This window comes from Euprymna scolopes, chromosome 9 (genome assembly GCF_053919585.1).
Source record: "Euprymna scolopes isolate OS-2025 chromosome 9, ASM5391958v1, whole genome shotgun sequence".
In the NCBI taxonomy this organism is placed as follows: Eukaryota; Metazoa; Mollusca; class Cephalopoda; order Sepiida; family Sepiolidae; genus Euprymna; species Euprymna scolopes.
The window spans coordinates 161,329,761-161,357,705 of NC_136490.1; the positions used below are offsets into that span (position 1 = coordinate 161,329,761).

The window sequence follows — 27,945 nt, forward strand, 5'->3', positions numbered from 1 at the left end:
GCACAAACATCACAATTTGGGAGATCGTCTGAGGGTATTATTTTCATGCCTTCGCAAGTATTTGGTAATTTTTTAATATCAACTGTATTGCAGTGTCCTAGAATTTTATGCCAGGTTTCCAAGTCGTGACAGGCAGTTTTTGAGGGAACCATACTTTTAAAATAATATAGTCGGCCATTTTCTTTAATGTCAAGTACAGTTCCATTAGGGTATATCAGTTTTGACTTGTTTTGGCCAAACTTTATATTCGTGCCCTGTTTAATGGCAGCACGCACAGAAAATGTCTTGCTTAAATGTAGGTATGAAAAGAGCATTTTTTTTAGAATACAGTTACAAATTTCACCATTATTATTTTTTAGGGATATTTTAGCATCACCTCTTTTGAAGATTATATCATTTATTTGACTACTGTCGGCAAGTTCGACAAAATGACTTTGTGGATTAAAGTTTGAATCAAACTTAATAAAATCAGATTCCTTGGTGATAACGTGTGCTGTAGCACCACAGTCTACAAGGATATTTTTACTGTTTGTATTGTCAAAATTATACATGAATAGAAATGTATGTTCTTCATCAAAGTTCTCAATGCACACAAAAATATTTTACAGAAAAATGGTTTAAAATTCCTTTTACACACAAAAACAACTCTTTACTAGCATGAAAGTAGCATATCTGTTTTGTTCCTCAAAATAAAAAAAATCCCACGATGCATTAGTCAGAAGATAAACAAGACGGTGTCATTTTGAAAATGGTCTCCATTTGCATGACAAACAATGAATCACAATTATTTTGTTTATTAAGTTATATTTTTTTTATCTCCAAACATTAAATATAATGGTTTGATAAAATATGTTGTTTCTAAATAATGCCAAGTGAAATTTTTAGGATTCTTCTCAAGTTAATATTAACCAATTAATCTATTATTTCTACTAAAAGTTTCTTTTTGACTTCTGCTTTCTATTCAGTGAAAGTCTTGGCAGTGTTATGCCAAGGATTTATTCTGATTAATACTTAGGTAAATTCCATTTTAATTTTAAAACTCTACATAAAATAAACTAGTCTTTACTTTGAAATAGTTTTATTTTTAATAAAAGATGTTATACTCAGAATATGTTTTTTTAGTTTTTACTAGAATTTCCTTTTTTATTTTAAATTTTGAAATAAAGACTATTTTTTATGTAAACTTTTAAAGTATATATCTTTTAAAACCATTTAAAAAAAATTCAAAGACTAAAAACAATATATATACCGACAAGACTTCCACTAAATAGTAAACGGAAGGTGAAAAGAAACTGTTTTAATAAAAATAACCAATTAATAGCGCTATTCATTGTCTCTAAAAGAGGAAGAATAACTGGACAAACAATTCTGCAAACAAAAAAATTGTTTAAACAAAAAAAATTATTTTAACAAATAAAAATTCTAAAACTCCACGGATGAACAAGTAAAATGAGATTTTACCTGGAAGATGTTAGAACTTGTGTCCAAGTCTTTCAGATGGGAAAACAATTTGTTAAGACTTGTTGCCGCACGTTCTCGAGACTCAGGTTTTCCATCTTCACAAAGGGCACTAAGGGCAAGACCCAAACCAAGCACAGAGCCAGATCTGATGTAGAAAACGGACAATTGTTAGATTATTATTATAGTGAACATATATTTGTACATTACAAATCAATTTAGAGTTAATTTATAAAACCTGCATGTGTTTATGAAACAGTTACTTCCCTTTGATGCTGATGAGTCAGACATCGCTATTATTACTCTACTAGCAGTTCAGCCCGGCTTTGATCGGGACCTATGTTCATAACTTGCCTTATGTGTGAATACACTTTATGTAACATTTCAAATGTTTAGACCAAAATTTGTCTGAGTAATTTCCAAATCCAAGTAATTTCCAATGTCCAAGTTACATGCATCTAAAATTTCAAGTCTTGAACCAAAATTGGCGGAGGAATTTGGTAGAATCTGCAAAGGTCAACTCTTTTAACTACGACCTTTTGGCAGCCAAATTTTCGCCTCAAAACTGAATACCCGTTATGTATAAATTTCAAATGTTTTGCTGCACGTCTAAATACTCGTTATGTATAAATTTCAAAATTGGCTGAGTAGTTTGCTAGACACTGCAAAGGTCAAATCTTTTGAATTTTGACCCCTTGACAGCTCAAACTTTCAACCCTAACTGATTAAAAAGCTTGCCCTATATCTGAATACCCTTTATGTAAAATTTCAAATGTTTAGACCAGAAATTGGCTGAGTAATTTGGTAGAGACTGCAGAGGTCAAATTTTTATTAACTTTGACCTCAATTTTGATGCCTTAACATTTATTTTTTTTGGCTCAAATCAAATTAAATCGTTGAACTTTGACCCTCTTGGCAACCAAATTTCTGGCCGAAAACCGATTAAAAAGATTTTCCCAAATCTTAATACTCCTTATGTCAAATCTCGAGTCTCTAGACGGAAAATTGACGTTATTTGGTAGGGAAATGTACACAGACACACACAGACATTTTCACTTTTATAGATATATAGATATAAGTGAGAATGTGTGTGTGTGTGTGTGTGTGTGTGTGTGTGTATGAGGACACTTCTCAACCTATATACTCCATGAATTTTTGATCTACATACTTGAAATTTGGTATATAGGATATTCAGACATGTAGAAACTTTTTTATCAGTTTTCATCCAGAAAAAACAGGCTGCCAAGGGTTCAAAATTGAAAAATTGGTATGTGAGAGTCGTCAGAGTTTTATTTATTTGCTAATTACTCCATGCATGCGTGAATAGTTCTCATGACAGGTTCATTACATTGAAAATAAGTAGTTTCAAAACAACAGTTTTTAAGGAATGTGTCAAGCCGGCCTAATGGTTATCATACTTTTTTTTCACTTACAAGAAGTGAACTTTAAATTTTTTTTATTGGAATCCTTTCAGATGAATAATTTGTATATTTATTTATTTGCGGACTGTTATTCTGTTAGTAATTATTAGGAATACAGTTATGTGATTTAGCATTCCTATCCTGTCGTGGTTAACCACCTGAAGAAGGCCAGAGGATGAGTTGGCCGAAATGTGGTGAAACAACAACAACGATGAAGATGGGGATGACAATCCGCAAATAAATAAAACAAAGTGAACTGCTTAGAAAACACAAGGATGGTTATCAGATGCCTGAATAGATGAGGAAGAGGGGTTCAAAGAGGACTGAAGGTATCTCTGACCAGTCAGATCACCCAAAAAAGGTAACCCCTTTGTTTGGAAAAGAAGTACTTCGTTAAACGGGGTGGGGATGGGGGGGAGGAAGAGTCCTGATGCAATCAGATTTGTGAGAGAAATAATGTCTGGAGATCAGCTGGATCTTCAGTGAAGTGAATGTCTCCTCTGGGTGACTGAACAATGACCACTAACAAAGAGCCAGGATCATTCAAGTAAAGAGATCCCAAGAGAATAGAAAGAGAGGTAATAATAGCCCCACCCTGGAAGAGATGACATTTCTCTGCGTAGAGCAACATTGTCAAAATCAGATTGAGCTTAGAACTGCACGCCAGTGGAACTCTCTGGCGCTTGCCTGTTTCCCACCTGACTACAACTTGGACGTCTTCAAGTCCAACATAAACAAACTCCTGACAAACCACCCCCTTAAGTAAGACACTCTATCAAAACCCCCAATACTAACGATTACTACAATACTATCTCATTGATTACTGTACACGCAATAATCCTTATCCCTGAGTGGCCTTCGGGCCTTGATAAGTGGTGACCCCCTGTAAAAAAAAAAAAAAAAAAAAAAAAAAAGGCTGAACATTTCCAGGTGGATTTTATCCATTTTGACATAAGAGGCTATTATTTTATGTCTACAGAGGCACTATATAAGGCGGTGAGCAGTAAGATATCAGTTTGCATGACATTTAAATTTCTGCTTGTTAGTACAGTCAGTAAAACAAGAAACAAGTAGGGAACTTCAAAGTCTAGCAGTTTGAGGGAAAAAATTATTCGAGTAGAAGGCTTTCTGGCATCCATGGACCTATACAGTGAAAGGATGAAATTTTGCTACTAGTTAGGTTAGTCGGAAGTATGTCAAACGGACATAAGTGCTACGAGGTCGTCAGAGCACATTCTATTAAAGTACTTGTAAAACAGGCACAAGGATGCAACATTGCGTCAATAGAACAGAGGTTGGAGCTTGGTTGATAGTGTGACACTTTTTTGGACGCTGTCTAAGAGTGAGAGACAAGTGATAAATGTACCAGCCCAGACGACAAGAATATTACATAAATAGGCAAAGAGTGACTTAGAAACGTTTTCATACGAAATATATGCTGTGTAGCCTTGTAAATTGAATGCAACAAGAACAAGTATGTTGTCCATGATTGATGTAATGTAAGGATTTTGTATAGTTTTCTATTAACCAATAAAAATAGAGCTTCACATACCTGTTGGGTAAATCTTCATCCAAACAACAGTTTTCGAGGGCATCCAGTGACTCCCACACCTGCTGCATTCCCTAGAGATAAGAAATAAAGATATGATTAATAAGGTCGATATTACAATCAAGATGTTTGATTAAAAATTATTCAGATGGACTCATCCAATGTTGTCTGGCACTATTTCACTTGTCTTTGGCTTCAACCCTTATTCTTTTTCAGATCAATTAAGTTTAAAAAAAATCAGTTAAATGAAAGAGACAGCATTAAGTGTACACCAATTTCTTCCAGTTACCCTGCGTACATTATAACAAACCAATAATAAATCTCAGTTGTTTTATTTTTTTGTCAAAAGCTCAATTTTTAACACACAGAAACATTTACTTTGCAAAAAAGATACGTTTTTAAAAATCTTGACTATAAATCGAATAATGAAAAGCGAATTTAAGACACAAAAAGTTAAAAATGCTACAAAAATAATATAAGTATTAAAATGTTCAATAATTTACAAGAAAAATCATTTATTCAAATGACAATTTAAATATAAATTGAATAATGAGGAAATGAGAAAATGAGATAATGCTTAAATCATACAAAATCACAACCAACGTAAATTTATGTTGGTTGTGGTACAATCAGAAAAATAAAATCTTTGATTTTTACAAATACGGACGATTTATTTGTTTATTAAAAACATTTTGTAAAAATAAATTAAATGAATACTTAGTATCCTTCTCTTTTTTTCTCAAAATAATCTTTCCTTGCGTAATGATTTTTTTTGCGGACTGTTATCCTCATCCTCATAGTTGCTGTATTTCACCATGTTTATCCTCTAGCCATCTTCAGATGATTAACCGCGATGGGATAGGAATGCTGATTCTTGTAATTTACCCCCAGCAATTACTGCCTTCCATAGTTGTCGTCTCACCTCGTTTTAGCCAACTAATTCCCTGGCCTGCTTAGGTGGATTGAAACCGCTATCTTCAGACAATGATCACCTGAATCCGTAGAGACTCAATGCTTCTATCCATTGTGCCATGGGCCCCGAAGGGCAAACAATTCCACAAAAATCTTTCCTTATATCAATATTATATAGCTTGTAACAAAAAATAAAACAATTGGAAAAGATTTTATATCTTCAAACATTTATTCATGGAGTTTGGTTTGTTTTGCAGAAAAATGTTTTTTTTTTTGACTTTGCAAAGCATGTTGAAGTTTTGCAAAGGGAAAGGAAAAAACAATAACATCAATGTTTAGTGCATTTTAGGTCATAGATAAAAAAAAAAAATAACTTGATCAATTTACACGATTTTTGAAATATGACATTTCTGTTCCATGACAATTATGTACATCGCAAATATTTTTCTGTACTTTTTTTTATAATTAGGTTGAATTCTGGATTTGCACCAAAAAAGTTAAGACCAGAACATATTTAATTAGTGCCAGTGAAATACTAATAAAATAATGTTGTACAATTGTCAAAGTAAGCTATTTATAGTAATCAGTTATAACTGGGTTTATAGCAATCGTTTACGACTGGGCTTATAGCAATCGTTTGCGACTGGGCTTATAGCAATCGTTTGCGACTGGGCTTATAGCAATCGTTTGCGACTGGGCTTATAGCAATCGTTTGCGACTGGGCTTATAGCAATCGTTTGTGACTGGGCTTATAGCAATCGTTTGCGACTGGGCTTATAGCAATCGTTTGTGACTGGGCTTATAGCAATCGTTTGTGACTGAGCTTATAGCAATCGTTTGTGATTGAGCTTATAGCAATCGTTTATGATTGAGCTTATAGCAATCGTTTATGATTGAGCTTATAGCAATCGTTTGTGATTGAGCTTATAGCAATCATTTATGATTGAGCTTATAGCAATCAATTGCGACCAGGTTTGGCAATAATAATGATGATGATATGCACAGATTGGAAAAAATCAGCAGCAGCCAAAGACAAGACTCGATACACAAAATGTAAAACTGTCGAAAAAGATCTGACTTACTTTAGATCCACCAATTTCACTAAAATGTTCTTCAAACAGTCGCGCCAACAACATTCCCAGAGAGAGACCATTATGAAAGAGAAGCACCGGGGATTCTGGTTGGTTCGGTTGGCCAGGCAGACTACTGGTCATCATGGTAAGAATCTCAAATAGTTTGAAAGAAGTGTCTGTCGTTAGTTGGCAACTAATCATCCTCGGAATGGCCAAACAGGCCGAGGCTTGGCACAACATGCTTGCCGCTGCTCGGTCTGATACAGATCTCTGCCAAAATAAAAACAAAAAAGATTTTTAGAAAATTTTAATCACAAAAGTAAATTCAAGATGAAAATAAAAACAAAAGAAAAAAATCTCTTAATAAAGATGGAAATTAAAAAAAAAATTATTTTACAAAAGATTTTTGCATTGTAACTTGGCTTATAGATAGCATACATATTTCATTTTTAAATTAAAACAATGCTTATATCACGGAGGGAGAGCACAACCTTAACTATTTCATGTCACGCGTTCTCTCCCGGACATTAAAAAAAATATCGATTTTCCATACTTATCAGAGGCATTCCAATGCAAAACCTATCTAAGAACACTCCCAGACACATGAAATACATTTGTGTGAAATTTAAAAAAAAAAAGAAGAAAAAAAGTGTCTCACTCAAAACTTGCTTTTATTTGCATTAGAAAAGATTTTTTACTATCAAATTCTTTTCGTGTTCACATCATAGTATGGAAAAGAAAAAACAAAAATTTTTCAGAAGACGTATCATGTCGAAATATTGATTTTAAACAAAACAATTTTTGTTTATTTTACAAAATCTTTGCATTGTATTTTAACTTATAAGCATATGACATACGTATTTCATTTTAACTTTTAAAAGTTCTAATTAATCAAATAAATTGTACAGTAAAAGTCCTCATATCTAGATAAAGTTATAACCAAGTAGTGGAGGTTCGTCCATTAGAATGGCAAGAACCATCTGATTATCCTGAAAGGATGATGGAGGACGTGCTGAATTTTGAAGCAAGAGTTGTGCAACTCCTAACAATACGTCTTCTGAGTTGGTATCGCCCGAATCTAGTATCACGAAGACGTCCAGAATGATAGGAAACAATGCCGAGATGAGCACATAGAGCACTTGGTATTTCCAATTGGTCACTCATTTTAGCAATGACCAGGCTCAATGATGCTTAACTTTAGTGATATACCCTGATTATGCCGTATCACATCTGAGTAATGTCACAATTGGACAGCCACAAAGCCAGACAGAAAAATGTTTTTGTTTTGCTGAACCAAAAATACATGTTAGTTTTTATTACTTCATTTTTGGTTTTCTGGATAATGCAATGTTATATAACAACAACCGGCATTCACCCTAGGTTGGTTGAACCAACTTGCTCTGAAGTAAGAAGTTTCTAGGGAATATCAAATTTACAAGCAGTCCCCAGTGGCATGTATATCCTGGTCAGATGATGATCTTAGGTTCTTGCAGTTCTTGGTGTTGGTGTCTTCCTACATACAGCACCTGGTATTCCCAAATGGCTACTTAACTATTACTGACCAGGCTCAACATTGTTTAACTTCAGTGATCTAACATGTACCAGTGTGTCAATATGATTATGTCATGTGTGTGTATATATATATATATATATATATATATATATATATATATATATATAAATAAAATAAAATGTGAAAGGAGTTGAAAACTCCTGTTAAATATTGAATTCAGTCATTTTAGTAAAAATTTACATACTTCATGTAAGCACCATTTGTGTGAGATTTCGCATACAATAATCGGCTCAAGATTCAAAATGATATTAAAATATTTTTTAACTAATTCGAGAGCCGAGATCTCTTCTAATTAATACAAAAAAAACCAAAAAAAAAAACCCCCAAAAACATTAACTAAAGGTGTAAAGCTGCCTGGAGTTTTTCCAACATAAATAAAAAGCGACTTTTATCAGCTGTCTAGTATTTTTAAAAAAATTTTCTAATTAATGAAAATATACTCTAAAAGTTTAGTAGTGATTTATATTTAGACAAAGTGTCATATATTTGAACTCTTATACATCTCTATCTTTACTTATATATAAAACGCACTTTGTGTGTGTGTGTGTGTGTGTGTCTGTGAGTTTATTCCTATGAACTCCAATACAGCTGGACAGATTTTTTAAAAAATTTCACACAACTGTACTTTATGTTTCTGGGAGTGTTCTTAGATAGGGTTTGCATTAGAATACCTCTGATAAATATTGAAAATCAATAATTCAAAAAATCAGATTAAAGGAGGAATAGTCTTATTTTTTACAAAAGTTAACACCCTTATACAGTCTAACGTCACAAGTGCATTTGAGAAATTTTATCACTGCATAATCAGAAGGGCCCAAGGATATAAAAATCAACAATAAGTTCTTTGATAAGACAGTGGCGTGTTCGACATGAATGTTTCTGTTTAAAACACACCTGGACCATGATACTTGACTTTTGAATTTTAAATCAAGCCAGTTTATATAAAAATAATTTTATAAAATGAACAGTATAATCTCAACAGTGCAATGTAGACTACAATTTATTGTGGACTAAATCACTGCGGCGAGGCATGTGAAGCTTCTTTTTGGTGCACGATGATGAGTTCCCAACTAGAGCAGGCAAACAATCAATTTGATTGAAAAATGGATGATTTCAATAAAAATATTAGAAGTATGGAACATTTGTTGATCTTCATTCAATTCCTACCAATGTCGGGTCTCTCTGCTAGTCTAGACACAAAGTTGAATCCAAGCTCTCCAAAATTGTATTCAATCAGTTTCCTGTGTTCGTGGCTTTTTTTTTTTTTTTGACATAGGAGTCACCACTTATCAAGGCCCAGAGGCCACTCGAGGATAAGGGTTAAAGAGTGTACAGTAGTTGATGGGACAATATTATAGTAATTGTTAGAAGTGTAAATTTGGTTAATTGGATTACTTAAGGGGGACAGCTCATCAAAACTTGTTTACATTGGACTTGAAGACGACCATATTGTAGTCAGCTGAAAAGCAGGCAAACGGAAGACAGTTCCACATGTGCGCAGTTCTAGGAAAGAAGCTTTGTTCATGGAATCTACGTTTAGATTTAGGCACAGATAAAGAGTGGGGGAAATTATTGATAATGTTTTCAGCTAGACATGTGTTTCTCGTGAAAGTTTGGCAGGGTGGGACCATAGGTTGGAGCTCAGACAAGCACTTGCCATGAAAATAACGATAAAGCAGAGACAGGCTTGCGATGTCTCTTCTGTGAGAAAGAGATTGCAAAGAAGAGAAAAGGGCATCCTCTAGTACGCTATGAAGTCTATTTTGAACTTTGTCAAAGCAGGATAAGGTCTTTCTAGCAGCTCCTGCCCAGATGTAGCAACAGTACTCAATCCTTGGATGTATCTGGCTCTTATATAGCTTCTATAGCTTTATGCATATTGGTTGAAAACTAATGAAGGAATTTTAAAAACTTTGAAAAATAAATGCAATGAAAAATAAATGGAAAAAGCCAAAACATAATTCCCTTCTGATTATCAGAATGCAGTTGTTAATTTATGCAAAAAAAACAAAAAAAAAACTCAAAATAAAATTTTCAAAAATTCCTTTACAAAAAAAAAATGTAGCAAAATTTTCACTTTATGTGAAAATAATGTTAAAATTGGTATTTCCACATAAGGTTAGAATTAAACAGAGAGTGGAAAATTCTATTAGAAGTTTTGTTAGAAGTTAAGAATATGTGTTAGGCTATGATATCAGACAGAAAATCAGAAATGAGATGTGGTTTATCTCTTTTGGCTTGTGAGCTAATTGGATGTTGTTTGAAGTTCTTCATTTGCCTCTCTGGGGATCCACTTTAGAGAAGGAGGGACGAATAAAGACCTAGCAAGAGATAAGTTAGTTCGGAAGTCAATAAAAGCTGACCAACACATGCCAGCATGTAAAATGGATGTTAAACGGATGATGATGATTTAGGATTGATAAACAAATTTGCGGATAAAAATGAAAATACTGACCTGTTGGCAAAGTCCAAGCAAAGCGTTTCCAGTCGGTTTATATTTGACATTCCATATTGATAAGATCGAGTCTGTTATTAAGGAAACCCATTGTTTGTATTTCATGTGGGCAGGATACGCCTCACTTTCCAAGACCTTGGTCATATCCTCTCCAGAACGATATTTTGCCACGGCACACACCAGTCCTGAGAGTGCTAACATTGAATTTGCTTGCATTGTGGGATTGCCTCTAACAAAAAAAAAAAAGTAAAGTAAATAAATAATTAAAAAAATGGAAAATAAACATGGAATTACATGTTTTCTCATCTCTATAAGCATTTTTATTAGCTGCTCTCAAACTATCATGTAACCGTTCTTAAAATTTGTTTTATCATTCTAGAACTCCGATCTTGCTCACAACATTAACCATCTGAAAAGCATTCGACGATGTACAAATAACTGAATGCCTTGCATCATAGATCGGCCACACTCTGAATGCCTTGCTTCACTTGGATTGGATGCACTGAGAACTAAATGGTCATGGCTGCCAGTTGATTGTTTTGTTTTATGGCATATCAACCCTTTTCAAAGTTATTTAATACCAAATCCAGTCATTTTGGAAAAAGCTTTTATACTTCAAGTTCTTTATTTTTTTATTTTTTTTTTACACAGTGATCACCACTTTTCAAGGCCCGGAAGCCACTCGGGGATAAGGGTTATTGCAAGTACATTACGTTAGTGTGGAGATTTGATGAAGTGTTTACTTAAGGGGGCGGTTCATTAGGAATTTGTTAACATTGGGCTTGAACACATCCAAGTTGTAGTCCGGTGGAAGCAGGCAGACGGAACAGAGTTCCACAGGCGTGCAGTTCTAAGAAAGAAGCTTTGTTCATGGAATCCATGTTTTGATCTAGGCACAGATAAAGAGTGGGGGAAATTTTTCACAGTGGATTCGGCTAGACGGGTGTTTTTCGTGAAAGATTGGCGAGGGGGGACCAGAGATTGGAGTTCAGACGAGCACCTGCCATGGAAATAACGATAAAACAAGGATAGGCTCGCAACGTCTCTTCTGTGAGAGAGAGAGGTTGCAGGGTAGAGAAAAGGGCATCCCCCACTAAGCCACGAAGTCTATTTTGTACTCTGTCAAGGCAGGATAGGCTGTTTTTTGCAGCTCCTGCCCAGATATGGCAACAGTATTCCATCCTTGGATGTACTTGGCTTTTATATAGATAGAGAATTGCATCAGTAGTGAGATATCTTCTGGAGCGGTAGAAGGATTCCATCATCTTTCCAGCGACCTTGGCAACAGACTTGATGTACGTGTTCCATTTCAGATCAGGAGTAAAGGTCAAACCCAGAAGCTTGATGCCAGATGGGGATCAGAGCGTTGATGATGTAAGGATAGGAGTTTGGTTTTGGATGCATTAAAGGTAACCAGCCACATCTTCCCCCACTGAACCACGCGCTCGAGATCAGAGGAGAGAGAATCAGAGAGAACTTTGTCATTTACAGCCTTTGATGTGTTGCCGTAGATGGTCGTGTCATCAGCATAGATGTCAACGAATGATTTAAGTATGTGTTTAGGGAGGTCATTGATGTAGATCAGGAAGAGAGTTGGGCCTAGGATTGACCCCTGAGGGACTCCAGCATTTATATTGCAGGCCTCCGATTTTTGTCCATCTACCACTACTCTTATGAGCCTATCGGAGATAAATGATTTAATGATTGAGAAAACATTTCCAGTTATACCGTAGCTGGAAATCTTGTGAAGTAGGCCCTTATGCCATACCTTGTTGAAGGCCTTTGATATGTCAAGAGCAATTGCCCTAGAAAGGAAGCCTTTGTCAAGAGATTCACTAATCCTGTGGGATATAACCGTCAGCACATCTGCGGTAGATCTTGCAGAGGGGAAACCATATTGTGTGTCACTAAGAAGGTTATTCCTGCTGAGGTGGTTGACTATTTCTCTATTTAATATGGATTCCAGCAACTTACTTATAACACACAGGAGACTTATTGGTCTGTACTGAGAGGGAGATGACTTATCACCTGAATTCTTAAATACAGGGCAAACTGATGAGGTCTTCCAGGGAGTCGGAAAGCACTTCTCCTTAAGGCAGCGCTTAAACAGTTTCGTAAGTATGGGAGCAAGTTCTGGTTGAAGCTTTTTTAACACTATAATTGGGATGCCATCAGGGCCAGTTGCTTTACTGGAATCTAGGTTCTTGATTAGCTTGGCGACCTCATGCACGGATATTTGTATGTTACCTAGCTTGTTCTGTGTTATAGGAGGAAATATGGGGAGTTGATGGCCTTCGTCGCATAGGGTAGAATTAGTTGCAAAGTTCTTTGCAGACTTTTGGTTATTCTCTAAGCTTAAGGAAAATCTTAGAGGCTATTGTTATCAATAAAAGTGCTTCCACAAAAAAAGCTTGGAAACTTATTGACGGCACTTCGTAAATCACAAAATGAAAATAGTTGTCGGAATAATTCAAATTATCAATCCTCATCCACAAAATTTTGGAAAATAGAACAATTCTAGTATTTCTATATTTATACCTTCAGATATTTATTCATGGTGTTTGGTTTAATTGTTTTTTTTTTGTTTTTGACATTATCTTCAAACAGCCTGATCTGGTAGTACCAAACATGACTGTCGGAATAAGAACAACCTACCCTCTTAGATTAAATAAAGAGTGCTGTTTGAAATTTTGTGCATATTTCCAAGTTTGACACATTTGAAGGAGGTCAGAAGTTACATTAGCCAAAACTGTGGTATAATGGAGAAGCTCTCTTTTGGGGGAGCTGGGGCTTCTACATTAATTGACTTTGTACACAACTAGTTCTGTACTTGTGGGGAAGTGTGCGTGTCATGCAGGTGCTGTATGATTTGAAAATGTTGGAATATATCAACCAGATTTGACTGACAAGTGCTTATAAAAATTTGGTGTTGTCAAAATCATCCAAGACTCAAGGTGCTTAAAAGGTCAACCTTGCATGCAGAATTTGAAAAAAAAAACCCCAAAAATGTATGTTTAAACATATTTTTCTCTCTCTTTCAATGAAAAAAAGAGAGAACTAAATTATAATTGTATTGTTTTAAACAGTCAAGGCATTGGACTGTCAAAAGCAGACATATAGTAGTTTGGTCTTGTTGCAAGTGATGACGGACATGGGTTGACAATCACCTGTTCAATATGGTCCTCCATTGTTAAAAATAATTTTATTTTTATATAAAAAAGATGCCTTGTTTGCTTATTCTATGCAACGTTTAATTTCAGCCCAACAGTTCTTGTTATTAACAATGATGATAAAACCCTGCCCGTAATGATGGCAAGACAAGACCCATGTCAGCCAATTATAGTCGACGCCATATCGACCCGTTGATGTTTTTATCACCCATGTGTCTATCGTTTAATCATGTCTAAACACCCCGGGGAGCTCGTTGCCATTCCCAGGACGTTTCTCAACCAAGTAACACTCCTCTGCAAATGATCGTGTCATCATACGAGGTGCATTCAATAAGTTTCTATTTTGTACAGGTATGTAAAATTGTCGTAGACTCTTTAAAATTCAGTATATTATTACTATACATCTTATGAGATGATTGACCAATTTTTATGATTTTAGGTTCAAATGAACAGCTACAGCAGGAATTGGAATACACCCTACTAAAGCCTGATTGTCACAGCTGGTAAATTTCGAAAAATGCAATAAAATTCTGTTTTAAATTTGGAAAAATGCCACAGAAACGTATGGAATGATTAAGACTACTTTTGGACCATCTTGCATGAATCGAGCATCAGTTTTTGAGTGGCATAAGAGATTCAAGGAAAAGCAAGGAATCAATGAGGAATGATGAGAGGTGCAGGAGGAGTAAGGGAGTCAGAACACCAGAGTTAATTGGCCAAATAAAGAATTTAATGAATAAAGACCATCGTGTGTCTATAGAGACAAGTAGTGCAAAGTTTGATGTTAATGTGGGAACTGTAGACACAATTATTTGTGAGAAACTGAAAATGCAGGAGATTTGCACAAATGCACCAGTCTGCAACTCCATCCTTGTCACCGACTATTTCACCAAGATGGGCATCAAGACAGTTCCTCATCCTCCCTATAGTCCAGACCTTGCTCCCTGTGACTTTTGGTTATTCTCTAAACTTAAAGAAAATCTTAGAGGTTATTGTTATCAATAAAAGTGCTCCCACAAAAAAAGCTTGGAAACTTATTGACGGCACTTCATAAATCACAAAATGAAAATAGTTGTCTGAATAATTCAAATTATCAATCCTCATCCACAAAATTTTGGAAAATAGAACAATTCTAGTATTTCTATATTTTAGCTTTGTGTACAAATTATAACTTCATAACTTCGTTTTTTTTTCTAGAATATTTATATTTTGATCGTAACAAGTGTTAAATTTAAATTATTAACTTAAACTAAGCAACAGTTTGAACTCTGTTACATCAAAATGAAACTTGATTGATCACCTTTAGTGCCCTTTTTTAGGAAGATAAATTTTCCAGACATTATAAACCAACTTTGTATCAGTGTGTCCTTGTAGGGAAGCAGATAAACAGAAATCATTCAAGCAAATATTTTATAAAAATCAAACTTTTATAGTCAATTGAAAGATTGAAAAGCTATACCATTAAAAAAAAAAAAATTTTATCCACTGAATATAAGGCCTATTGCCACAAAGATGTAAGGGGCTACTGTGATATAGGGGCTAGATTTATAAGGGCATCCTAAGTGCAGAATTATGCAGTGAGATGTTTGTTCACATTATATTTAAATTTCTGCATGTTGGTACAGAAAGAGAAAAAGGAGGGATTTCCAAAGGCAAGTATTTAAAAAAAAAAAAAAAAAAAAAAAAGAAGCCATGAGAATAGAAAACTTTCTGGCATCTGGGAGCCTTTACATTGAAAGGGGTATGATTTTGCTATTTGTTAGGTTGATCACGAATATTTACATTAAGAGGGCACCATAGCAGCAAGTTTGTCGGAGCACATTCCATTCAAGTATTTCATACATAATATGCATGTGTAAACAAGTACACTATCCCCAATAAGATTTGAACTCAACATATCTGATTTCATTTTCCACATCAATATCCATTATGCCATTGATGCACCCAAACATTCTCTACAAAGTGATGAGAAACATTGAATCTTAAAGTTAAAAATAAAAAATGCTGTTTTTTTTAATTTATTTATTTTTTATTATTACATTTTCACCCCAAACAAGGCACATTGCCACTGTGGTGTAGGGGGCTACTATCAGAGGCAGCAACTACTGGGGCACTATGTTGGGATTTGGGCAGCAAGATGTCAGTTCACGTTACACTTGAACTTCTGCATGTCAGTACAGTTGGGGAAGCAGGGACCTGGAATGGAATTCCAGAGTTTAGCGGTTCTGGGGAAGAAACTACTGGAGTAGAAAGATCTTCTACATCTAGGGATCTGTACTGTGTGGGGGGTGGGATTTAGCTGCCTGTTGGGTTTATTGAGGGTGTCTATGTCGTGGGGGCACAAGTGTCTGCAGTTCGTCAGAGCATTCACCATTAAAATACTTGTAGAACAGGCAGAGGGATGCAACGTTTCGTCGATGGGACAAAGACTGAAGCTTAGATGACAGTTCAGGGCCTATCAGATTGGCGACTCTCTTTTGAACCTTGTCTAGGAGCGAGCGACTAGTAGCAGATGCACCAGCCCAAATGTGACAGCAATACTCCATACATGGATGAATGGTGGCCTTATAGAGGTACAGGATACTTTCAGGTGTCAGTAGTTTTCTAGCACGGTAGAGAGAGCCTACCTTGTTCACAGCGGCCCTGGCAATGTTTTCAATATAATTGTTCCAACTCATGTTTCCTGTGAACATTAGGCCAAGCAGTTTGAAAGATGTACTCTCAGATAAGGAGTCACTGGCCATTGCTATAGTTGGCAGAGAAGGTTTCTTGTAATTATTGAAGGAAACCAGTTTAGTCTCGTTGTCAGCTTTATCATAATTTTGATCAAACAATATTTTTTCATCAGTGCACGCAAATTTTGTTATTGCTCACATGCGCAACATGTGTTATTATAAAAAAATACACATTAAATCTTGGACTGAAGAGAGCAGAGTCAGCTATAATAGATTGGGAAGTAAAAAAAAATGCATCTCCATCACAGATTGTAATCATTAGGCATCCAGTGGCTTCTACATTACCATTTAATCTGTAAATTTGCTAAATAAATATGTTAAAGGTTAGATTTCATCAATAAATAATTTTGGAATGGTAATTAAACTGACACTATGTATCAACTATATATATATAAAAAGCAAAAGTGGTGCGCACATTTTCGTATGTCCACCAAAGGCTTTTTTCGCTGGGCTTCTTGGGGGAGGGGTTACTATTTTTTAGAACTTTTTATATACACCCTATATTGTAATATCTACGATTTCTGAATGCACGTCGCGTCTAGATTTATTTACATCGACTTTTATAAATTCTTGCTATTTCATCTCCTCTCGTATTTGTTTGGCTTTTTTGCATGAAAGCGAAACTAATCTGAAGCGAAGGTATTATTCCCGGCTTTCATGCCAGGAACGTCCAGAAAGCAATGAGGTTTGATCAATGTGGAGGAAACACCCTATATCAGACAATTGCTATTCATTTGCCCCCCCCCCTCTTGGGGAAACAAAACCAAAAAAAAAAAAAAAAAACTACCGCTCAGCCAAAGTTGGGGAAATAAAACCAAAAAATAAAACTGCCTCGCAGCAAAAGTGCGGGATTTCATTCCGTCTATAGCGTGATGCTTGACCTCATTAAACACACCTGTCACTTAAGTTTTAATTGTTAAATTTTGGTACCTGCCTACCAAAACTTTTTTTTTTTCTTTAACACATAGGCAATGCCGGGCACCCCCGCTAATTAAACATAAAATGCTGGATTTTAATATTATTGTAAAATAAAAATATTCCCAAATACCAAGTAAAACTCGCCCAATCTTAACCTGTTTACCAAAGGTGCAACTAATTTACATTCAAAACATTAGAACAATTTATTATTAACAAAAAAAGATACAAATAAACGTTCTCACCTTGATACATTCTTGATCGTATCAGTCAACGTATCTCGAACCCTGAAGAGAATAAAAATCAGAACTTTCAATTTATTTCAATAAGATTTTACATGTCATAGAGATTACATGAAAAGATGATATCAAAATAATACGCAATTTATATTAATATGGGAAGTAGAGGAATACCTGTCTCAGGACGAGTAAAATTTGTTCTACAAACAGGACATTTTTTAACTACTTTTTTTTTTTATTTTACAATGATTAAAATCAAAATATAATGCCACAAAACCTTATATCTAGAATCCTTTTCCTAATCTTAATCAAAATCTATTGCATTATTTGGAGTCTGGAACATGTATAAGAATTTAAGTCTTAAGATTAAGAAGGTTTTAAAAAGAAATTGAAATTCAGGAAAAACTTGCTTAATTGGTGTCTAACATCAAATACAATGCAAATCTGAAATATTTGAAATTTCAAACGAGAGGTTGTGCCATGTCCTCTAAAAACCTTTAAAATGTTCCAAAGAAACTGAGACTTGGCGAATATTCATTGATTGATGACTAATACTTGTTGAAATTTGACAAAAGTTAGTGGTATCTGAATATATGAAAGATGTTCTAAAAATAATGCCCTCTATTTTTTTTAATCTTCCCCGAATGGATCAAAGGGGATTGCAAATTGCATTGTTATGATGATTGAATTTATGCATTCATGACCTGAAAATTTCATCTCTCTGTTGCAGATATTGATGGTGTGAGACTAAGAAAGTAATTCCTGTCATGGATGTGTGTCAGAAGCAAAGATACGTCACTAATTAATAACTTAAAATATTGCAGTATTAATTAAGAGTTGATTATATAATGTTAAATTTAATTTAAAAAATAATTCTTAATGCTGCAATATTTTAAGTTATAAATTTATTATATTTTTTACTAGAATATCTTGTCTTATTCTTTTCCAGTTTTAACAACTAGCCCTTTTACTTTTTCATGTTTAAATCTTAACCATATTACTTTTCATGCTCGCATTTTTCTATGAAATATATGTGTGTATGCATGTGTGTGTTTATATGTAATTAAACTACTTAAGGTAGTAATAACATATAAATAAGTAACACAAAGTTTCACATTTAGATAGCTCAATAGCATAATACGAGAGTTACAAATATTTCTTACCACGTTACAAGGACACTGATACTCGTTTCCAAATATTTGTCCTTTATTATTAAAAAGTTTGCGCAAAACTAATTATGTTTACAGATTTAGAAGTCGAACTATAATAAAACAAGATTTTTTACGTCCAGGAAAATAGACAGTCTTTAGAATGTTCATAGTTAGGTTGTCGCATTCAAATTGAGGAGAGGCTTCCTTGCTTGATGACTGGACAGCATCCCATTCAGAAAATGAAAGAGTATAAGGGTTTTTCGCATTCAACTCGACAAAATTGGGTGTCCAATGATTAGTCAAGGAAAATCATCTCCACCAATCAAACAGGATTTTTTTTTTTTTTAGAATAGGAGGGGGTGGACAAAAAAAAATTTTATGGGAGAAAAAGAAGTAAAATCATTTTTCTTATGATGGGGGGTGAGGCTCAATATCATAAATCGTTCCTGAGACAGTACATGTACAGGTATATAGTTCAGTATTTAACAAAGAAAATCTCACCACAGCCAAGCCAGCAGTTTTTTCTCGGATGCATCCCATTCACTGATGTGACCGTGCTGAATTTGAAGGTTGATTTCTGCATGCCGACTCTGAAAGACGTTCATGAAAATGGTAAATGTTAGTATAGACGATAGAAAACCACCGTGTAAAATTTGGAAGGGATTTGATAAAAATCGTGATATTGTTTCGAGGCAAAATTAAAAGATTTCAAATTTATTATAATAGATTATCTCTTTTTCAAAGTGTCCTTCTCGCTGTGATCTACAAACCAAACAATCATTGAAATAAAACCCTCGATGACTGACATCAAATCCCATTGTTTACTGAAATGTAAATAAGTTTTTATGATAAACACAAATGTGTCCGATAGAAAAAACATTCTGAAAGTAATATAGTTGCGAAATTATTCCAAAACAATTTAACTTCGTTTACAACTAACATAAATAAACAACATTATAGAGTTATTTCCCTTGGACTTTAGAATGGAGAGTTATCACGCTTGGAGAGGTTTATGTCGGTTTGAGAGGTAAACAAAAAATAAAGTTTGCATCACGGATTTCAATTATCACGCATCAAGCGGCTTCTTGATTTTGCTATGTGGTTGGTTGAATAAATCTGTTAAGTTATTCGTCCTTTACTCATTTTTGTGAGGGGATTAAACCGATAACACACATCATCAGACGAAACAATTTGATGTAAAGTTAAGGCTGCGAATAAAATATAAAAAAACTCGTAATTTCTCTTTTTAAAAGTGGTTTGTTTATTTTCTTTATGGAATATACTTCCAAAATAAACTATTAAAGTTGTTTAAAAAATAGAAATATTATTTTTTTATTAAAAAACAAAACAAAACAGTGTTTACAAAGTGCCTGCGCGCGTTCATGCAGTCATTTTTTTTTACGTAATGAAATCAATTGAATTTTACGAGTTAAATTTTTTTTCAATTTTTAAACTTTAAAAATACATAAAATTTTTTCTATTGGTTCAATTTTTAAAGATATTTTCAAGTTCAATGTGAAATTTTATGCTCTTTCCAATAAACCGAATATAATATTCTAGACAAGCATTTTTTTTTTAAATTCACCCCACCCAATTTTAAACTGTTTTTTAAAATGAAAATAATTAATTTTCTCACCTCAAATTTATATATCACAAATTGAAGATAAAAGATCAATAAATAAAATAAGCTAAATTTAAAACAACAACAACAAAAAAAAGAACGGTTATTTGCAAATTTACCTGTAAAGTCAAAAGTTAAAAACTATTTTTTAAAAAACCACGTTGAATTTTTTTTTAAGTGAAACCTTATAAACTTGTAATTTCGTAGAATTATGACCATTTTTTCTATTTCATTCAATGTTTTTTTTTTTTTTTTTTTAGATATTTAAAAAAAAAAAAAGAAGAAATAAAATATATTAAATCAAAAACTCATGTATTTCTTTAAGAGAGAAAAAAAAAAAAAAAAAAAAAAAAAATCGGTCGACTTTTTTTTTTTATCGGCAAAAACTGATAAGTGAAATGGGACTATTTTTGACCTACGGTGGCCCATATTTATTAACTTTTGTTACAATTTTGTAGCAATAGAAAGGGAGATTAATTCTGGCGCTTAATGCCACCAAAGTTCTCAACTCAAAGAAAAGGTGGCGTGTGTCTCCCTTTATTCCCGTTGTGAAATATCTCATGTCACTGTATTTTTTAATACTTGCTTAAAAAAGTATTTTATTTAAAAAGGACATAAAATATAAATATGGATAAATTCTTAACAATGAAGAATGGAAGTACCCATTGAATAGTATTTTTTATAGGTAAGTGAGTTTTTGGAATTTATATATACATATATTTTAATCGAAATAAGTTAAAATTCGTTGATTTTCTTTAAATCTTTTTTTTAAAGAAAACCGATTTAAAAAAAAAAACAAATAATTTGCTATTAAACCTGTTATTTTTTTTTTTAAATTTGGTCTTTGCTCCTTTAATTGAAAAAAAAAATTAGGGGTTGAATTACATTTTTCAAGTAGTTATAAGCTTCGAACGATAGGAGGCCGAATTATTCAATTTTTTATCACGTATTTTTAATGACATTTTCTGACACTGCTAGTTTACTGTCACAAGAAAACACATGCGACGGGGCAACAATATGTGGCATCATCCCTGACTTTGGTTAGGCCATTTTGGGCATGATAGTGTTTTTGAATATTGCCAAGAACTACACTGACAATGCAAATTTGGATATAAAAAGTTATGTTTTAGAGAAGAAATAAAATGAAAGAGATTATATATATATATATATATATATATATATATATATATATATATATATTAGGTACGGGCAAAACGAATGCCGATGCTCAAAATGTATAAGCATTTTGACCCATCCCTTTACTTAAAAATTCATCAAAAATCAGGAAATTAACCAATTTTAATGACTTTTCAATATTTATCAAATAATGATCGCGGAATATAATCAACTAATTATTTTTATTTAAATCTTAGTGGAAATGTATTATTTTGTTTAAACAAAAAATACCTTTATTAAAGTTATTGTTTTCAGTAGTAAATAAAAAACGCAAGAATTTATTTTTGCTTTTTTTATATAAATAAAGCATCGTAATTTGTAACAATAAAAAAAAAATAATTTTTACAGAAACATTACGAAAAAAGCGCCTAAAGTCCATATTAATGAATTCGATATAACTCGAAGAAAAATGAATTTCTCAAACTACCGATATTACCATTGAATTAAGCATTACATATTTAATATTTTCACATAAAAAAAAATTATAATAGGAAAAATATTTCTACTTTTTTTTAAAATTACAGATTTTGCATAATTTTCTGTTTTGAATGTTACTTTTTCACTGCCTTCGTTCAGGATTGAACTCAGCACCTTTGGGTAACTGTAAACTTTGATACAACGTCTAGGACCACTCGGCCATATGTCACTAGTGACATATGGCCATATCTCAAACACTTTCTATTGGTGTGTCTGATTATCATCAGGAGTGATTGTTGTTGTCGTTTTCTTTTCCTTTGATGCTTGGTGTATTTTTTTTTTATTGTTTATAAAGATGGGTGCAGGATGGTTAGGGGTGAATTATTTTATTTTTAACTTTGATTTTCTTATTTTATAGTTTTGGATGCACCGATAGAAAGCGCTTAAGAACATGGCTGAACAACAACTTTTGGGCACCATTTTATACAACATGCCAGCTGACACAAAAAAGACCGCTTGGCGAATGGAAAAGATATCCAGAAAAATCGGAAAAAAGAATAACTTTGTAGTGTTCAATCAGATGTGCTTGCATATATATTCTCCCAAGGGACATTTAACCTGATAGATGACATTGGTGCATTCAAGTGGTTTAAGCGGAGGGGAGGGATTGTTTTTAATAACTAAGTTTTGGGTTTTAAATTTTTATAGTAAATGATGAATATACTGTCATTGTTGTCAACAGGGAGATGTATCTATGGATGATGTTTTTTATAGCGATTTCTTCTAACTTAAAGCCCGGATGCATTTGATTGCAGTAGAATACGTTGATTTTATCAGAGTTGTGATGTATTACTGTTGTGACTAGACATGTGCAGCCCCGACAGATCGCCGACTCCCAACGTTGTGTGCCGTGGATTTTTCGTTCGACTATTCCTCTTATGGCCAGATCATCATTTTCTCGCTGCGACTGTGGATGGGAACACACGTGGTTTCACAAAGTAGAAATATAATAAGTCATGAAAATATAATAAATCGTAAAAATATAAAATAAATAAATCATAAAAATATAATAATATAATAAATTGTGAAAATATAATAAATCGTGAAAATATAATAAATCGTAAAAATATAATAAATTGTGAAAATATAATAAATCGTGGAACAAAGAAAGGAAAAACACAAACGTCAATGTTTCACATACATTTGACGGTTGGACTTGTGAGCGTGTGTCTTCTCCCCCGTTCTATACATGTTACGTTTGTCTGTCAGTCGCAATTCATCTATTTCTGTTTCGCAGTCAACTCTAAAACTGTTCAGTCGTCGTCGCAATCAACTCCCATCCTCCGCGAAGGGCATCTAGTTGTCAACCCTTCTCTGTGTTGGTATCTAAGTCGCCCCTCCCCCCGCTACTACTGGAAGCTGCCCTTCCGTGTTTTATCTGTAGGTTTCTATTGTCACTGTCAACTCTAAAAAGGCTTGATCTAAAAATACCTACAGATTCATTGTTTGCTACTTCCTATTTCACTGTACATTTGTATGACACTTCCTATCTATTGTTCCTCCCTTCAGCACTTAGTGGCTCATGGGTCACCTTCATAGTATCACACTGTAGTGGGGGGGGAGTGTTTATCTTCTGGAGCATGAAGTTTGTGTTGGTCAACAATATAATTTGGGATCTTGGTGAGGACTTGTTTAATATTTTTTAGTTCGATGAATAGTATTTTTTTTATTGGAAGAGATAAGTTTTGCTCAGTTGAGGAGATTTTTGATGATGGCTATTTTGTAAGAGTAGGGGCATTTGCTCTTGAAATTTAGAAGGCAAGAATTATAGCAGGTAGGTTTTTTTGTAGTTAGAAATGCTGAAAGTGTTATTGGAAGTGTCAATAAGGACGTTGAGGAAAGGAATTTTGTTATTAACATTTAATTCAGTTGTCTTTAACAATGTCAGTCTGAATGAAAAAATGCTGCCTAAATATACATATATTTGTGTGTGTGTAGGTTTGTATTATAGAAGATCAAGACAACATTGCTACTATCGCAACTTGAACCCCCCCCCCCAAAAAAAATGGGAAGCTTATCAAATGAAATTAATCTTTTCAATATCAACGTTAAAAACAATTAAAAAGAAAAAATAATCATTTTGTGACAACTGAATTGTAAAGTGATTTGTATGAATGCTAGAGAATGCTGAAATTCGCTTTTTTCATAACTTTCTGAAAGATCACAATTTACATGAGTGAAAGATGTATTTAGGCAATTAATTCCTAAATTATTTTTAGTTGAAAAAAAAAAACAAAAAAAAAAAAAAACACTCAAATCGGATTATTTTGTGTTCTATCTTTTTCCCATGTTGAAGCTGTTCACTTTTTCACGTAAACAGCGGCAATGTTTTTCTTTTCTCACTAACCAACAATGAAATCAATGAAAGCAGAGAAAACCTGCAAAAAACTCCTGTCAAGCAAAAGAACCATCTTGCTACCTTAAGACTCATAAATTTGCATAATCTTTTAAATTGTTTTTAACGTCAATATTGATAATATCAATTTTATTTTATCAGCTTCCTATTTTTTTTGCTTTCAAGTTGTTTTTTTTCTATTGAAATTTCACTGAAGAGCAAGACATCTTTTTCTTTTGATTACAAGTTGTTTTTTTCTATTGAAATTTCACTGAAGAGCAAGACATCTTTTTCTTTTGATTACAAGTTGTTTTTTTCTATTGAAATTTCACTGAAGAGCAAGACATCTTTTTCTTTTGATTACAAGTTGTTTTTTTCTATTGAAATTTCACTGAAGAGCAAGACATCTTTTTCTTTTGATTACAAGTTGTTTTTTTCTATTGAAATTTCACTGAAGAGTAACATCACATTTTTTGGGGGGATTTTTTTTTCTATTGGAATTTCACCGAAGAGTGAAACATCACATTTTTATTTGGATTATAAGTTGTTTTTTTTTCTATTAAAATTTCACTTAAATATTTTTGCAATCAACAAAGTATAAGCATAATTGTGCGGATAAAATGTTTTGTTCAAAACTTTATTTATTCATTTATTTTGTAAATAAAAATGTTTCTTTAATATTGCCCTCATATCTTTCGTTTGACATATTGTGTCATCTACAATTACACAGCATACAAAATGGTGACCAGATTCGTATTATTTGCATTTTTCAGACGGCCGTTTTCATCTTGAATGTTATTTTCACAACGGTCAATATAACCCCTGATCTTCTTCATGTATATCTTGTTCAATTCTAGAATCTTTCCGCCAAACTCTGGAATCTGCGCAGAATTTTGAATAGAAATCTTTATTTAATCCAGTATTCTCTCGTTCTGTTAGTCATGACTGGGCAGAAGCTCTAAATTCTAAATTTTGAGTGTTGCCTGTACTGAGGATTAAACTTTCAATTTCCAGGAGTGTAACTTACAACTTAATTTTACCAAGTACCTTATCAGTTATGCTATGGGTCCTTGCGGAAAAAAGAAGTCATATTCTAAAAATCATATAAATTGATAGTTTTTTTTTTTTAAATTAAGAAAATCCAAATTTATGTTAAAAAGTATAAATTATTTTGAATACAAACAAAATTTCAATAGTCGAATTGAGTTGTTGCCCTTGAACTTTAACATATTCTAAAACAACATGGCATCTCCTGACTCTCATCTCACGAACCACAAAATCTTATTTCCTTAGTTTAAAAACAAACTACTTGATCAATTTATGTGATTTTTGGAATATGACATCATCGTTCCGTGATGGTTACGTACATCAGAAAGATATTTTTGTATTTGTTTTTTTTTTAAATTAAGTTTAATTCTAAATAATAATTTTTTTTGTAATTTGAATCTCTTGAAATGAACATTTCTAATCATGAACCAACCATTTTTATTACACAATTGACAAAATATGATGATCATTATTATTATGATGATCGTTGTTATGATAATTGTTATTATAATAATGATTGTTATGACGATGATGATTATTATTATTATTATGATGATGATAGTTGTTATTATTAGGATTTGATTTGAATCAAACAATAACTTACCTCAATCATTGCAGAAAATAACCGATCCAGAAAAGAGACCCAGGCCTGTGGCATGAGAACAGTTCGATGCCATTCTGAAGGTTGGACTGGAACCTGATACGAGAGGAAACAAACCAAACATATTGAAATGAGGAAAAATACATAAGCTATGTACAAAAAAAAAAAGCAAATATTTGATAAACTGGGAAAGTGTTATATTGATGAGCAAACTTATACGACACTGATCTTCCCTCAAAATGATTAAGCATAGGTGATATTTTATAAACGAACACAATTTTCACCTTTCAAAAACTAAAAAAAAATTTTACACTTGATTATTTTAGTTGTTTTATTTATTTTTTTTTGTCTTGTTTTTTACCTTTTGTCTTCATCGTTGATTTTGTATATTTCAAGCATTTCAATTCATGTACAATACAATGCTAGCTTTTCTGCCATATTTAAATCGAATGTAGGATAAATTGGATATAAGTAGAACGGAAACATCAATGTACACAAAAACTCCAACCACATGTAAAAAGAAGAACACTGTAAAAGAAAAATACACCAGAACTTGAAGATAACGGGTGCTAATCCAGTTCAATCTAAATAAGAAAAAAAAACGTACAAAACAATCTTTATGATGTACATACTTGTCACAGAACGAAAATGTCCTATTCCAAAAATCACAAATTAATCAAGTTGTTTTTTTATAAAGAAAATCATTTTTAAGCAATGTGAATTAATAGCATTACAAGGCTAATCTCATAAGTTGGAATTATATTTTTTTTCAAGATGTGAGATTAGCCTTATAATGCTAATGATTTCACATTAATTGCTTAAAATTGTTTAAAAATGATTTTATTTATACAAAAAAAAAAACTACTTGGTCAATTTGCTTGATTTTTTGAAATATGACAGCATATTCCTCCTGATCTAAAGTGGAACATGTACATCAAGTCTGTTGCCAAGGTCGCTGGGAAATGGTGGGGCCCTTCTACTGTTCCAGAAGATATTTCACTACTAATGCAATTCTCTATCTATATAAAAGCCAAGTACGTCCAAGGATGGAGTACTGCTGCCACATCTGGGCAGGAGCTGCTAAAAACAGCCTATCATGCCTTGACAGAGTACAAAATAGACTTCGTGGCTTAGTGGGGGATGCCCTTTTCTCTTCCCTGCAACCTCTCTCCCACAGAAGAGACGTTGTGAGCCTGTCTTTGTTTTATCATTATTTTCATGGCAAGTGCTCGTCTGAGTTCCAATCTCTGGTACCCCCACGCCAATCTTTCATGATAAACACCCATCTAGCTGAAACCACTGTCAATAATTTTCCCCACTCTTTATCTGTGCCTAAATCAAAACAGATTCCATGAACAGAGCTTCTTTCTTAGAAGTGCATGCCTGTGGAACTTTCTGCCGTTTGCCTGTTTCCCACCTGACTACAACTTGGATGTCTTCAAGTCCAACATAAACAAATTCTTGATGAACCGCCCCCCCCCTTAAGTAAGACACTCTATCAAATTTCCAATACTAATGATAACTATGATATACGCAATGACCCTTATCCCCGAGTGGCTTCTGGACCTTGATAAAAAAAAGAAAAGAAAAGCATAAAGATTTGTTTGTATTTTTTTTTTTTTATTTACGTTGAACTGTGGAAGATGAGCTTGTTGATTTCAGAGTGGCAATTTTTTTCCAACAACATTTTTAATACTAATTTAAGGAACACATGATTGATAAGTGTCAATAGTCTCATTCCATCATACACTTGCCATAAAACAGCCATGCATAGAATGTGGATGTGATAACATCCACATTCTATGCATGACCGGCAGAGACGAGTCGTTTTATGGCAGCAATAAATAAAGACTATTTGCACTACTCAATACAAGTTCTGCATCATCACGTGTGCCACATACAACAAAACAAACCGCCAACTAACTTCCTCTCTTTGCTTGCCATCTTCTGTACTCTCATTTTTATTGGTTTCTCTCGTTGATCTGAACACTCTTTCTTATAAGTAGCTCAGCATACAAAGCAGTTTTACTGCAAGGC

At 33.4% G+C, this 27,945-nt stretch overlaps 1 protein-coding gene across 1 annotated transcript in view; it reads right to left on the bottom strand.

Annotated features, from left to right (window-relative positions):
* Nucleotides 1-27,945, bottom strand: part of LOC145284961 (focadhesin-like) — a 219,436-nt gene that overhangs the window by 56,765 nt on the left and 134,726 nt on the right. Inside the window, exons 20-26 of the mRNA XM_080134064.1 lie at nucleotides 25,912-26,004; nucleotides 19,153-19,241; nucleotides 17,507-17,548; nucleotides 10,442-10,670; nucleotides 6,423-6,683; nucleotides 4,432-4,502; nucleotides 1,462-1,606 (exon numbers count right to left, since the gene is read on the bottom strand). Coding sequence (XP_079990190.1) covers nucleotides 1,462-1,606; nucleotides 4,432-4,502; nucleotides 6,423-6,683; nucleotides 10,442-10,670; nucleotides 17,507-17,548; nucleotides 19,153-19,241; nucleotides 25,912-26,004 — 930 coding nt within the window. The remainder of the gene's footprint in view (nucleotides 1-1,461; nucleotides 1,607-4,431; nucleotides 4,503-6,422; nucleotides 6,684-10,441; nucleotides 10,671-17,506; nucleotides 17,549-19,152; nucleotides 19,242-25,911; nucleotides 26,005-27,945) is intronic.